The 15,731-nt window shown below is 49.3% G+C and overlaps 1 protein-coding gene across 8 annotated transcripts in view; it reads right to left on the bottom strand.

Moving 5' to 3' along the window:
• AGAP1 (ArfGAP with GTPase domain, ankyrin repeat and PH domain 1) overlaps positions 1 to 15,731 on the bottom strand; it is a 505,060-nt gene that overhangs the window by 178,908 nt on the left and 310,421 nt on the right. For all 8 annotated transcript variants that reach the window (XM_032857552.1, XM_032857553.1, XM_032857555.1 and 5 more), the window contains one exon: positions 9,914 to 10,018. In XM_032857552.1, the coding sequence (XP_032713443.1) occupies positions 9,914 to 10,018 (105 nt within the window). The remainder of the gene's footprint in view (positions 1 to 9,913; positions 10,019 to 15,731) is intronic.

Below are 15,731 nucleotides of genomic sequence, written 5' to 3'. Positions count from 1 at the left end.
CATGCTACAACATGGACGGACCTCAAGGACATTACGCTGAATGAAATAAGTAACTCACAAAAAGACAAATACTATGTGACTCCACTAATGTGAGGAACTTAGAGTAGACAAATTCACAGGGACAGAAAGTACAATGATGCTGCCCAAGGGATGCAGGGAAGGGGATGGAGACTTTAGTGTTTAATGGGGACAATCCCAGTTCTGCCAGATGAAAAGCTTCTGGAGACTGGCTGCCGACAGTGAGAATACACTTCACGCCACTGAAATGTACACTTAAAAATGGTTAAGATGGCCAGTCTTATGTTGTGTGTGTTTTACCACAGTTAAAAAGACAAAACCAAAATCCTGTGCTCCTCTCCCACCCTGGACTTTTCCTGCAGTCTTCTCTTTGAGTGGAACCTCAATACAGCTGGGACATATTTCAGTGTTAAAGCGTAAGGAGGTGGCTTCCTCTACTTATGATTTTGGGAACTGCAGGCCTGCTGGTATGAGGACAGCCCAAGAACATGGACAAATTGTGCCTCATTCTTTGTTCGGCAAGACTACGCTGATGGGAAGGACACGCAGCTGACAGGACCCTGGAGGTCTCTGCCCAAGCCTGTGGGAGATGCAGGCTACAGGATACACTGGAGCAACAGAGCACCAATGGACACGGCAAGGGAAGGGCATGCACGGCAGTACACCCCAAGAGGCCAGGCAGAGGAAACCCCACAGAGACATGCCGTTGTCGAGACTGCGGGGGAAGGATGAGCAGAGTTGGTGTGGCAAGGAGGAGGAATAGGAGAGGGTGTTCCTGGTGGAAGCGATTGCATGTGTTTGGGCCTGGAGGCCAGAGAACACGGCAGTGTGAGCAGCTGCGAGGAACGTCCCGCCCGGAGGGATGTGGTGGGTCAGAGGCAGTGTGCCGTGCAACACCCAGAAAGACCTGGCGGGTCCTGTGAAAAGGTGAGGGCTCCATCTTAAGCAGAGTGGGGATCTTCTTCATCACTGACGCATTTAAAAGAATCAAGTGGAAAGAAGTAACAAGAGTATGAGAAGTACATGGTGAAGGGGAGAACTGCCCTTCTCTGCACCGCAGACAGCGGCTGAATTTTGAAAAACCTGGAGCAGGGTGCTCTGGTGGCTGAACGGAGCAGACAAGCAGGCCTGAGGTCTGGGAGAGGGGGGTTTGGGCATATCACCTCTGCCAGTGGACTTCCATTCTGAGGCCCTGCTGGATGAGCTCCCAGGGAGGACAGAAGGTGGAGACCAATGCTAGGGCAGAAGACGAGAAGCCCACAGAGCAACCAGAGTCACGGACCTGAAAGGGGCTCGGGGATCCCCAAAGTGGGCCGCCGAGTCCTGGCATGTCACGGGGCTCCATCCCAGCCTCCGTGGTGCAGAAGGGCCCCGCCAGGCCCTAAGTCATGAGTGCGGGCCCCCCCTGTGCATCAGAAGGAATCAGCACAAGATGCTGATGGAATCTGTCAGACGTGAAGGAAGGAAGGAATTTTAAGGGCAGAGGTAAGGATGTGCGGGAGACCACAGAAATCCACAGTGACTTCTCTCTCTACCTAAGACAAAGGAGACGAGAGTTCTGTACATGTGTGCATGGATGGCCTATGTTCTCACATGACTATGCAGGGGCATGTTCTTAATTTACTCTCACGTCCATGGTTTGTGGCAAGCTGTCTGAATGCCTCTCCTGGGAGGGGGCAGAGCATCAAGTGCGACTAGAAGCAACAAGATCTGGATGTGGGGCTCCTGGAGGGGCTGCTCCCACCATGGGCCCAGGAAACCACTCTGGTGGGACAACTGGACAGCACTTATTCCCGGGGCAGGCCGAGGAGACGCTCAGACTTGGGAATACAACTTTTACCCCAACCTTGGCAAAGCCCCCCATATTCCCCTACACAGTCCCCATCCCAGCAAACTCGGGGTTCTTCTGCTGCCCCATGGATAAAGCCGGCCACTCTAGGAACTTCCATGGTTTTCAAACCCATTTCCACCCATCTGAAACAGAACAGAAAGGTTCACTTGTAGCCAGAGTTCCAGATCTCTGCTCCTCAGACATGTTTTCCTGATCTACTTTAAAAGGGATTATTTGTGGGTTTCAGCAGTGTTTTAAGATTTTATGGCCCTCGTATAAGACTGTGTATGTGTGTGTTCTCCTTCACCCAACACAAGCGGATCTGCACTCAGGGAGGTCTAGATGTGCAACGTGGTTCATTTCCTCCACCCCAGTCCCACGGGAATTTTCAAAGTAGAGGCAGGATCGTCCCCCCTGTGAGGATCCCAGCCCGGGTAGGAGCCCATGACTTGACTGCATGTGACCCACAGGAGCTGGCCAGGGTGTCTAGCCTACGCTAGTCCTGGGCAAACAGTGGGGAACAGGGCAAGGTCCTTGCTAGACAGGGCGGTACAGAGATACTGGAAGGCACCAGGAGAAGAGCTGGTCTGCCAAGTGATCAGGGAGGACTTCTTGTGGAGGAAGGCCATGCAGGTCTACCAGCAGGATGGACTGCAGACTGGAATTAGAAGCAGCCCAGCTGGAAAAGAAAGTATAGACCAGAGGAGAAGAGCCTGCAACACTGTGGCTTATAAAGGGAAAGCAAGATCAAATAACTGTTCATCATAAAACTAATTATGCTCCTGCAGTAGCATGTCAGAGAGGACATGTCTGACATTATTCTGCTCAGTAAGAAGGGGGTCCTGAAATCTCAGGGTCCTCTGTCATCCCATGACTCAAAACATTCGACATCTAGAAATCTGGGCTTTGAAGTTACCTGCGTAGTCATCTAGATTCAAGCTAGTCCGACTTCTGCAATGTTTTGGGGAAACCAATGACGAGTTTCTCTGGGTATAACTCAGTAATCACTACCTGAACAAATTTAAGGTCTGTCTTAGCAGGTGTGCAAAACTCACTGAAGGGACTGATCACGGATTCACAGTGAATCATCACAGAAAAGGTCCTGATCTTACGTGAGGGCTGTGTGTACCTTAAATGATGATTACCAAGAGTGGGTATGGGCAAGAGTTGTTCTCCCAATAGAAGTATCTTCCTTTCTTTCCTGATGTTATTATTATTATTTTTTTTTTTTAGATAAATACCCACTCAGGGCATCCTCCCAGATCTTTTCTTCATTTTTGCATTGGTAGAGGGGTGAATTTTCTGATTTTGCACCTGAAAATTGACTAAAATCAGCATTCTGATAGCACGGTTCAGAGAGTCCAAGTTTTACTCTACCAGCTTGGGAAAAAACAAGCAAATGACAGTGGCACCGAGAGCAGAGCTGCTCTGCATCGGGAGCTTCTCCGCCACCCAGGAAGGAGGTGCCGTGGGAAGGAGGAGTCCAGCTCTGCAAGTCAGAGAAGGACAGAGCCACGGCTGCTTCCAAGTCGGGCCATGTGCACTGAAAGGGAATGAAATCCAAGAACGAGGTTTTCTACAGTGTGAGCAATCCGAGCCCATGCCAGGCAGGTGGGCTGTGCCCAACCGTCCCGCATCCTCATGAGGACGCCAGGAAAGGCCTCTTGGCCAGGGCCCCATGAACTCACTGGCCCAACCGTACGGCCACAAGCTCCCACTCAGGAAGCCCAGCACACACACCTCTGTTAGCCATGCCCTCGATGGTGCTCTCTCGACACAAAGATGAATAGGTGGGGACACTGGACTGTGAAGCCCCCAGGTCCAAGTTCTTTCTCATTATCCCCTCCATTTTTCCATCAAGGTGCTCCCTGCGGCTCAGAGTTAAGTCCAAAGAACATGCTGCCCTCCACCCCCTGACAGTGACCCAGTGAGGTGTCATCAATGAGACACTCAGACCTACCTCCCCCAAGAACGTGACGCAGGGAGGGCTTTTTAAAGGTCATCTAAATGTACAAATTCCCTGAGAAACAGAAACCTGGACCACAGAGCGGCCTCAAAAGTCTGCCCACACACTCTGCTCACACTTTGATCATGCTAGGGCTGTGTTTACAGAATGCCAAGGGGAGGTGGAGGAGGCGCTCAGCTGGTCAGCACCGGAGTACGGGTGACCCGCTTATCCCTGGAGCCCTGGGCCTCGCGGGTGTTGGCACTGACAGGTCCTGTGTCCTGGGCTAACCAGTGCGATCAGCCCACCAGAGCAGCCCCAAACCCAAAGCAGCTTCATTATGTTGCCTGACACTGCCACCTGTTACCTAAACTGGGTTACAGGTTTACCTTCCTTATAAACAGCATCTTGAGAAAGAGGCAGCAAGTGAACTGGGTTACCCTGGACCCCAGGTTTCACCGTCCCATGTGACTAATGACCCTGCCCAGCAGCCCCAATCTGAGGAGAGGCTTTTCCTCACAAGTCCAAAGGACTCCATCAGCCTCTGTTTTACAGAGGTGCAGGAGAAGCCTCTGAAGTGAACACATGATCCTCAGACCTCCCACCCGAAGGATTCTTCCAGATTTCCACAGTGGACACTGTCCAGCCCATTGCTCAGTGTCCACCGTTAGGATGCATTCCCCAGAAGGAATGCTGCAGACTGCGGATGTGTGCCGATGCGTGGGTTCCAGCTTGTGTTTAAAAGGCGGGATGGCCCCCAGGCCTACGGTGGGGCAGCTGCTGCCATGCTCAGGAAGCGTGCATTCTCTCAGCTGCCCCCACATCCTGGCCGGTGCCTCTCCACCGCTACCCAGCCGCCCTGCTGGCAGCCAGTGTGGTGACCACCCATCCTGAGGAACAGCTAGGGCTGAGACTGTCACTTCTTCCTCCTGTTCCCCTGCGACAGTGTGGGGGAGGCGGGGACCTGTCTGCTGGAGGCCGGCCCTGCTGGCATCTTCTGAGCCTCTAGGGATGAGCTAACACGGTCAAGGAGCACACGGGGAGTACATCTGGGGTTGGGAGGCACTGCCACCATCAACGTTCAGGAAACTTCCTCAGTCTGGGTTAGGGTGGTCAGTCTCTTCCCTCTTTCTTCCTGGTTTCCAGAGAGACTGTCTCTTCCTATGATCTGCCACACATAGGCAGTTCCACCCCTGCTTACAGAGAGCGACTCTCTCCTCCATGAGAAAAACGTGTAAGGGTTCCAATAGTAGGAGACATGGCCAGGGTGACAGGCTCTCTCTCTAGTGCAGGGAGAGCCTGCATCTATTGATGACAGAGCAAGGCCAAGCTGCATGTCACAGCCCCTGAGGATGGCTGGTCCCTAACTCATCTGCGCCTGTGCTTGGGGCTCAGGATGAACTATGGATGCTGCTGGGGATGAAGCCACCAACCTGGGAAGAATGAAGCCTCAGAAGAAGATGGGGCTGGGAAAGGATGGGAGGGAAGGAAGAGGGATCGGGAGCAATAGAACCAGTGGGAACTGACACCCTGAGGCCATCATCCAGCGGAGGTCCTCCAAGTTCTGAGAGGCGGGCCGTCCTCAGAGGCCAGCTTTGGGAGTGTCCCTGGCAGCCAACCCATTCCAAGCATGTGGTGAGCTTGCCGGCCTCACGCCAACCCTACTGTGTGCCGCAAAGCCGGGTCCCCCAGCTCATGCCCAGCAGCCTGATTCTGAAGCCGCCATTTCAAAGTGCGTGGCACTCCACTGGGAGCCCGGAGCCCGGCCCGCCGCTGGGGCCACGAACCATGGTCTGGGTTGTCAAGAGGCTGTTTTCAATCACAGCAATGTACACAAAACTTATGCTTGGGATTGAAATTTGGGGTGTCTGAAGAACGATCATTTACACAAACACAGCCATGGACACCTGTGTAATAAGAAAAACGTACTGGTCTCTTAAAGGATCACAATTCATCTCTCCGGGAAACCTTCTTTACTTTGAGCGCATCCAAGGAAGACATTTGAAAACTTCCAAGATTTTGTTTTTTTGGTGGCAAATTTAGGAAATGGTCAGTCTTCTGCTTCCACAGCACCCAAGGTAAGCTAAAGCTGGAATCTGCTGCTGCTCCAGCATCTTTTCCAAGCAAAGGTCTCAGGAGATCTGCACTGCCTGGGGGCTGCAGGAGCCAAGGCATCGATTCAGCAAGAGTGGGGAAGGGAGAGCCTTATGGGGGCAGCACGCTCTATACCTGTTCTGACACCCTCTTGCCCTGGCCTGTCTGTCCGGGAGCGCTTGCTGGGGAGCTCAGCCGGGAATCCCATTTGGCTAATGAACACCGGAGGCATCTGGATCAGCCTCCTGGACAGGGCCCTCCAATTTCAGGTGGCATTCTGCTAGTGGCCGATACTCCCAGGCAATCTCAACTTTGAATGAAATGATTAAGGGTCCTTGTAATGCCAGCCTATTTTCCCTCTAAACTTGATTCGATCCCTTACTCTGCCCTATGTGCAAGAACCGGGCTGAGCTCCCTGGGTTCAGCATGATCACCAAGCTGAAGGTGGCTCGTGGTGGAATCAGGGTCCAGCCTGAGGGGGACCATGAGCAGCACACACGTGCACAAGAAATTCACGTTTGTGCTCATGATGAGAGCTACGTGGCAACACTGGTTTGGAAGGGGCTGCTGTGTGGCTCTGCCCAGTATCTGTTCCAATCCGACGTGTTTCGTGCCTTCTCAAGCACTGTGTGCTCAATCCTGCAGTGCTCACCCCGTTACAGAATCATTACATTACTAGACTCCCATCCTCAGAAAAGCACACCACGTTTCTTTTTGGTAAATACACTATCTAATCATTGAAAATTAGTGGTAGGCACCAGCAGCTGGCCCCGTTACTCCACTACTGAGATATAGTCAGTCTTCGTGGAAAACTATCTACAAATACCAGATTATTTAGCCAGGTTTATTTCCCTTCACTCCCTGGAGAGACACGGGCTGTAGGCTATGCTATTTCGGATCACCGCAGACGGCCATTAACAGTGATGACCAACAGTAATGAAACCCAAAGCCACTAACCTGGGCGGATTTCCCCAGTACTTAAGCACTCACAACAAATGCGCCCTCATGGATTTCCAGCCATAACACAGCCCAGAGACCACCAGGAAGTGGGTGTCACAGTGCAATCAGTTTAACTGATATCATTGGGTTCTATCACCATTTGAAATTTCCTGGACTAAAATAATTAGGACAGTCTTCATGGTATAGAATTTTAAGACATAAATTTACAACACATTTGCATGCTTCTGGATTTATCACTAAAACAAATCTGGATTCTGCCCATGGGCATCCCTTTGACGAGTCTTTCCATTTTGAGCCAAAGAATGCCAGGCTAACTCTGTGGTTGGGGATCTGTAGCTCTCTATCTTGGAAGAGAACATGTACCTGGACCTCACTTCTCTGAATTTCCATCCAAAGCGTGGTTGTGGAAATAAAGTCAAAGGAGGATTATAGTGAAGGCCACGCCACCTCTCTGTGTTCTGGTAATTAAAATCTATCTCTAGACTACACCACTCCTTTGCGGGGGTCGGGGGGATGCGCACGTACCTGCTTCAGTAATTTCAGTTCCCAGGAGACTGGCATTCACTGAACTGCACTTTACAATGATATTGGCTCTTGCCTGCCATATAATTATATAGCAAAGCCCCACTGTGCTCCTTTTTCTGTGCTCTGACGATGTCCATGCATGTGTGTGCAAACACACGTGTGTGTGTAAACGAACTGGGAAGCACTGAGGGGCATCACAAGAGGAAACTCATGTGGAAGAATTTTGGAAGAACTGATTGTGATTCTATTAATTGAGGGGCTGGGACAGGAAGTCAGTAGGCATTATCTTTTCTACAGGAACTTTATGGGACATACTGATGTTCATGCTTTTTCCCCTCGGCAAGAAGCAGCAGATGTCCCTCCGATCAAGCCTGGGCTTAACAGATGAGTGTAAGGTGGCCCGAAATGCTCATCAGTCAGACCCCACTTTTTCCTGGTCAGTGAGTCTTAGAGCATGAAGAGTATTTTGATTACACAAAGCAACTGGGTCAATAATTCGACCTGTGCTCCCTGACGTGGTCTTAAGAGGAAGAGGACATGAGCCAGTGAGACGGCAGCTGACAGGGCAGCGCTGGGAAGAGAACACAGCAATGAGCCCACACTGCTTTGGTGTTCTGATGGAGGCTGAGAGTGGGCTGCAGGTGATGCAGGAACAGCCGCACACAGGCTTCTTAGAGAAGCGACCTGACTCTATTCCCAAATCAGCCAAAATAAATCAAGCACAGAGGAGTTTCCTCAGTACAATTAAGTATTGACATCTCAGGAGTCTACTTACTGGTAAAGCATAGGAGGCATTCCCATCAACGTCAGAATAAGTCAGGGACACTTAACGAAACACCTGTTTCATAACATGGTTCTGAAGGGGAAAACCACTGCTGGAGGACTCGGAGAAGAAGGGCAATTCACCCCAAGAAGCAAACGAAACAGTAAGGGTACCACTTGTTACCTATTATATTGGAAAATGACAGATATGTTATTCTGAAGGTGAATGTTCATGGGAATATAGGTATAAGCCCTCTGGTATGTTGCTGGTGGAGAAAAACTGATACACTCTTTCCAAGAATCCGGCAACATATACCCAAAGCCATGAGAGCATCAGCACTCTTCAACTCCGGAAGTGACTGCTAGGAAATGGTCCCAGGGAAATGGATAAGGGCACAGGGATGTCAACAGAGGACACTGATTAGTTACTTAAAACATTAAAAATAATTCAAAGTAAATTTATTTGCCAAAGGTCCATTTTGGAGACATCGTTACACCAATTAGGGCATATCTACACCATGACTGTCATGTCACTATCAATAATGGCAGCACACAAGTGTATTCACAGGCACGGGCAGGGCACGTGATCTGTCATCATCTACGGAAGTGGGCACAGACAGAGCGTACAGGGTGACCACGTGCTCATGGGAGGAAAAAGCACCGATGCTCAGAAATGGCTGGGAGCACATGCCCCGAAATGTCAGCAGTCCTGTTCCCCAGGTGGTACTGTGGGAACGATTTTAATTTTCTTTAGTATTCTTGTAATTTCTTGTTCGTAACTGTAATTTTTGAAGTATTTAGACATTTTTAGGGGCACCTGGGTGGCTCAGTGGGTTAAAGCCTCTGCCTTTGGCTCGGATCATGATCCCAGGATCTTGGGATCGAGCCCTGCATCAGGCTCTCTGCTCAGCAGGGAGCCTGCTTCCTCCTCTCTCTCTGCCTACTTGTGATCTCTGTCAAATAAATAAATAAAATCTTAAAAAAAATATTTAGACATCTTTAAATTAAAAGCTTACCATAGTGATACAATCAGCTGAGCAGCTACCACTATATATTCTGATCTACATATCTATCTACATCAAGACCTATAAATACCTAGCAAGACTCACAGAATATGTTGTTAGAGAACAGTCATTACACCCCATTTTCAGATTTTATCAGGCTTCCTAAGACAAGTCAGGATGAGTAGAATGTCCTCCACATTTCCCCCCCAAAATAAAATTAATTCTGCCTTTTAATCTATCTTCTATAAATCACCAACATATCTCATTTTATTAACACATGCAGAAAAGCTCTTACCTTACAGACAGATTTGTGGTTCTTATCTGACGATAGAACCTGAGTCATGAACTACTTTTAACTTTCCTGTTTTTCTCAGCTGCTCAGAGCAGAATGCTGGGTTCTGATGCAATTGTTCAGATTTTGTTCTAGATTCTAAGGTATATGCTCGCTTTTTTCTCTCTCCTGCTACCTGCTCTTATCTTTTCACTTTCACTGAAATTTTTACTTTATTTTTACTTTACTTTATCTGTCCCCTTTATTGTAAGTCCTTGCAGAATTAGAGCACCAGAGCTGGGTGACAGAGAGGGGAAGGGAGAGACACATGGTCTGATGGAGAGTGAGGAGCGTGTGATTTACCTCATGATGGAGCAGGAGACCCAAGACTACTTTAACTTCAGAGACAACAGTCCTGATGCTTAGGACCCCCACTCCCGCCACACACACAGTGTGCAAGCTTAACTCCAGGCCTGCCACCTGCGCCAAGGGGCCACACTCACATGTAAACTTGGATGGTAGGTCAGCACGCCATTGTCACACAGGGTGACGTATTTCTTTTTCCACTCCTTGTTCAGAGATTTGCCGCTCCGCTTCAGCAACATGCCCTAGAAGGAAAATATTCATTCATAAACACAAATTATAAAGTCTGGCGTAAGTTTTCTTAGAAAGTAGGCACTAATTTAAGAAATTTTAAACATTAATTTTTCTCTTATCATCATAAAATGGAAATGACACTTATTTTTAGCTTGGTAATTCAGCTTTTCTCCTCTACTTTGTGAATGACACGTATGTTCAACCAACTTCCCCGTGTGTGTGTAGATCTTAACTGTGTGACGCTACTGGGGGCTGACGTGCCGCTGGTTCAACAAATGCGATTTGCCAGCTGCCATGATGCACGGTGTACCTTTCCTTTACCTGAGCAAGCACCCTGGAACCAAAGGTATAATGCTTTAAAAAAGGAAACCCAAATTTCTCTTTCTGAAATCACACATTAACTGAATTCTGAAACTTCCGGTATTTACAAATAAGTGCATTTTACATTACAGTTTTTCATTCCAGATTTTTAATTTACTAAATATGAAATTCCATTTGTAAATTTAGTACAGCATCTAATAGACACACCATGGCTAACATAATCCATCTTGAATGGAACCATATTAGGGCCTCTTGAAAACCACCCAGCATTTGAAGCCAGGCCTCCCTTGACAACTGATGGGAGCTCACCCCTGCTTGAACTCCCCATTCCCAGCAAACCTCCCACGTGGTCTCTAGGTTTTTCTGGGGTGAAAACCCATGGCCAGCACTGAGCTCAGCCTTGACTTGGGGGGTTCTTTCCCTGGGGCAGCTCCACACCCTCTCAGGTCAGATGATCTCAACTTGAGCTTCTGCCTCTGAAATCTTCAGCCCCTGACCTCGTGGAACAAGGGAAAGCGAAGCATCTCCTGGTTTGCTCTTATTCTCACTGCCCACTTAGAAACTCACAGCATGGTAAGGATGACTGAGAAGGCACAAGAAGAATGCTAGTTGGTGTACCCGGGCTGAGGCCAAAGCGAAATTCTGAGTGTGAGAAAGAGTCTTCCAGAAGAAGAGGTGCCCATGAGTGTCCTTGCAAATGTGTACCAGCTTTGCCCGACCTCCTAATTCTGCTGTCCCCCATGAACCATAATACAAGGTAAGATCAAGGAAGCACTTTTATGGGATAATTAGGTTCAAGTTCTAACAATAGTGCTTTCTACACCAATTTTCACAAGTATAATGGATGACGAGCCAGCTGGGAAGCCTGACTACCCCTGAAACATTGTTTCTGGGGGAAAATATTTCTAAGCTTGAAGAAACTCACAAGTGAACCTTTAGAAGGTCATCCCTCTGCACATTCTTATTACTTGAAGAAAACACACAAGCATCGCTCCGCTCAACATACCTTGATTTCTTAGAATCTAAGAAAAACCAATCTAAACCAAATATGGTGCAGAGACCAACAAAGAGAGGCAGGCCCCAAGGAAAATGCTGGTTACAAACCCAGGTGTTTCGAGGTCCCCCTGCAGAGTAAGAATTAGGGAGAGGGGCAGTCACTGCTGGTGATTCGACAGTAAATAAGCATTCACTTAAAATCATTACATTTCCCTCTTTGGCAGATTTCTAAGATTTTTAAACTTAGCTTAACAAAACTTCACAGACGTTCTCCTGTGGGTTCCCATTTTTCCACCATCCGTTTCAGATGGAATTCCAACAATACCAAGGGCCGGGGGTCACCTCCGTGTCACTGGTAGCAGGAAGCTGCTCCAGGCTTCAGAAAGCTTTGTCCATCTGCACTCAGACAAAAATGCAGGCTGCACACTCCCACCCCCCCAAGCCCCGGGGCTCTGTGCAGATGGATCTACACAGCTCCTGGCTAGATTACGGGTACTTTCACGAGCAAATCCTATATGCACAATTATCCTCTCCCCAGTGGGGGCTGCCAGGACTTACTCCTAAGGGGATAGAGGGGAACAGTCCAACTAGGAGACAAGAAGAAGAGATGACATTGCCAGGGAACTAAATCAGGCTGACTTATCTTGGTGCTGGGAAAGCTGAATGTCCAAATCTTGACAATCTTAAATAAATCCTATGGTTCACCTTGCAGGATAATCTCTGATAACAACCAAATGCTGTACAAGTCAGCAGGGCTGAAGAACACCCCAGCGTCCTAGGGGCCATGCCTCCACCCTCTGGGCCAGGCCCCTGGTGGGTTCATTACCCGACCCCCAAGATTTCTGTGCTGTTAGAGCCGCTCGGCTGCCCTGCTCCCTGCCTCAGCGAAGCACCCAAGTTGGGGCCCGCCAGCAGCGCCCGCCACTCTCTGACTGATAGCAAGAGCCCACCCTAAGAGGTGTCATGAGGAGACGCGTGCTGCCCTGATGAGCAGCCGAGGCAGCTGCAAGGTGAAGTTCTGTAATCAGAGGCTCAATCAGATGACGAATGACAAGACTCAGCAAATAGCTTCTGCAGGCTGAAAACGTGTTCTCTTTTAGTTTTTCTTTTTTTGCTGAAGTTCACTGCAAACACTGATTTTTCATAGTATTTGTATGAAGTGGGAATCAGGGAGTTTCAGAGTCTAAAAAGACCCCAGAGTTTAAACCACTCAGCCCCAAATCTGTGAGACCAGTATTTATTTTACAATTTGTGCCCAGGGTCCCCTAGTCCTGCCTGGGCAGCTGTGTGCCAGGGAGCCCATGGGTCCAGATGGCCAGAGCTGCGGGAGCAGTGCTCTGCTGTCTGAAGGGGGTTGGATAATCCTGGTTTGTAATTCTGGAGTCACACGGAAAGAGGAGGTCCCCTCCAATGTGCCCTCACTTGGAGGAACCGCAGAGCCACCGCAAAGCCCCAGTGAGACATCCCGTCATATGGCTACATACAAGGACCCCCTGCTTAGTCCCAGACTCTTCCAGAAGCATAACGTTCCAATTGCTCTGCCACGGTGGGGCCCCCCTCTGAACAGAGTGTCCCACAACATGCCCAAGAAGGAGAGCAAACCCACTGTGCCCCTTTGGGACAGACTTTTATCAGTGCAGTGAGAAGCCTAGGGTCCTGGCAGCCCCTCCCTGCATCAGACCAAGCCCCTGTACTTCAACTACAATGCTTCTGGCATCCCGAACTTATACATTGTCTACTTAAGTACCAAGAAAATGGAAAATCTAAAACCAGTTCATATTCAACTTTTAAAGGACATGAAGTCATGGTCCCACTTGCCAGAGGATGGAGAGGCCGGAAGGCTCTCTGCTAGAGACACACATGGGCGGGCAGTTCCCATCAGCGGGTGCAAATGGCCCTTATGATTCTAAGTCTCTTTGATTCTGTGTTACCCAGGGCAAAACTGTGCGGGAGGATGTCACAGCACATACTTGGTCTATCTTTCAGATGCCACTTCTGTATACTCGAAAACAATCTCTTGCATAAGACTGCTTCTCACTGACCTGCTATCAGTGTGGACATCACTGCGGTTAGTGTTTTCTTTAACTCTTATGTGGCTTATGCATCTATTTACAAAATTTACTATTTCAAAACAATACTGCTCTAAAACAATATTGTCACTGCTCTAAAAGCATGACACATATTAACCCAGAGAAAGCTCACAACCCAATGTAAGCAGTTACTATGATTATCCCCATTTTACAGATGAGGCCACTGAGGCAGAGAGTTTACATAACTCTCTACATGCTGTACCGCCAGCATGGCAGCTGGTCTCTAGGGATGGCTCCCCATGCACCCTGCCTCTGGGGATTCATGTCCCTGTGGAAATTATTCCACGTGGACTTGGAGATACCTGCGGCTCGCTTGAACCAACAGAAGGAGTGGAAGGGATGCAAGCTACACAGGGTTTAAACGTTAAGAAATCTTGGCAGGTTCTGTGCTTTGGGGAGGTCTGAGAAAGAAGCCATGCTGTGCTCTGTCTGTGGTCCTGAAATCACTAAGTCTTGCGGTAGGTTGTAGGCAATGATAGATAAGAAACAGAATCATCACGCTATGCCGCTGTAGTAAAATCCATAAACATGTGCCCATGGCTTGGCACCAGGCAGCTGGCTGGGGCTGCAGGAATGGAACAGCTGTGGATGCAGGCAAGAAGGACAGGGTAGAAGACGCTACCTGAGTATGGACAAAGGGTGGCCCAGCTGGGCAGCAGCACAGCCATCCACCGACCTGCTGTCTGCAGGAACGTGAGGCATAGCCAGCTGGCCTGGGAAGCCCGGGACCTGGTGAGGAGATTTTAGAGCAGAAGGCTCACCATGCTACTGGTTCCGATGAGCTGAGGGGGAAGGGAGAGTCAAGGGTGTTCAGTCTTCAGCAGGATTAGAGAAAATATTGCCAATTTAAACACCAACATGAGAAAAACCGTTTCTCATTCCTAGCTTCTCCTGACAGCAGAAAACTCAAGGTAAGAACTGGCCTCAGAACAAAGATCTAATCCAGGGAGGCCAGGGGATGTGATCTCAGAATGAAGACCCAGCAAGGTTGTGGCAGTTGGACCCTCATCTTGAGAACACAAAGATTTAAGGCAGGGCCTCACAGACCCTTCCAATTAGAGAGCACGTGTGGACCATAGACAAGAACCTGTGGGGTGGCTTTTGTCTAATGGAATAAATTACAATCTGATACAAAGGATACTCACAAGGGTTTTAAAGGAATTGTACCGTGCTGGACTAAAAGGCACAGCACAAGTCTAAAATGAAAAGAGGCCCCTGACCCTCCAACTACGACCAGCAGGAAGCAGGAAGAGAGCCACACAGCCGCAAAACCAGGCCATTTCTTAAGGAAAAGGAAGGTTGGCTGAGACAGCAGAGCTCCGGGCCCAGGAGGGTGTCCCTGGGGAGAGAACACCCCCTCCCACCGTGCCCTGGGCAGGGTGATTAGCAACAGGTGCCTGGCTGGGTTTGGAGCTGCTATGGACCACTAACTGTTACAGGCTCCCTCTTTCTCCTCCTTTTGGGCTGAAGGGTTTTGCCCTGTGTGTGCAAGTGTGTGTGTTAGGTGAATTGTCTCCTCCTGGTCTTCAGATGGCAAGGATCACACCCAAGGAGACATATCCACACGTACACAATACAGATGACAGTCTTGGACTTCAGGCCTGAATTGGATGCCACCAGGGCACGAGATTTTGAGAATCTGAGGGCAGGGGGAGGGCAGATCAAAGTAGCTAGTCTCCTAAGATTACCCTCAAAAAAACCTCCTGTGGTCCTCAGGGGACTTCTGATTTGATTTGCCCACAGAATGTGGCAGAAATGATGCTGGGCCTGCTCTAGCTAAGGCCTCAAGAGTCTGGCCACTCCTGTTTTTATGCCCCTGGGAGCCCTGAGTGGCCTCGTGAGAATTCCACCTCTCCATCTGGGGAGACTGTGAAGAGGGAGACCCCAAGGCTATGTGGAGGAGAGCCCCGGTGCCAGCTACAGGATGGCCACTGAGCTGCTGGCTCGATGCCAAGGCATCTGAGCCATGTCTGTTGAGGCACCAAAGATGGTAGTGAAGGAAGGATCCCAGCTGCCCCAGTCCTAGAAGGCTTCTGTGGGGCAGAGATGTCCCCATGATGCCTGGCTGAAATGCCTGACCCTCAGACCTAGGAGAAATAATGCAATGTTTATGGTTTTAAACCACTGTGATTTGGGGTAATTGCCAGCAACAGGTAAGCCACGCAGCAGGAAGAGCCAGGGGTGACAGTCTATACCTGTAACCCCAACACCAGGCCGCCTCCCCGTGAATCAGTTTGCCCTCCAGACTGATTTTAAAGCTTTGATGTCTGTCACCTGTTTGCATAGTAAGAAACAGAAGGGCTTTGTGACCTCTCCA

This window comes from Lontra canadensis, unplaced genomic scaffold (assembly GCF_010015895.1).
Source record: "Lontra canadensis isolate GAN:19392208 unplaced genomic scaffold, GSC_riverotter_1.0 scaffold13, whole genome shotgun sequence".
Classification (NCBI taxonomy): domain Eukaryota; kingdom Metazoa; phylum Chordata; class Mammalia; order Carnivora; family Mustelidae; genus Lontra; species Lontra canadensis.
Note: the sequence above shows the minus strand (reverse complement) of the source record. Positions and strands in the feature narration are given on the sequence as shown.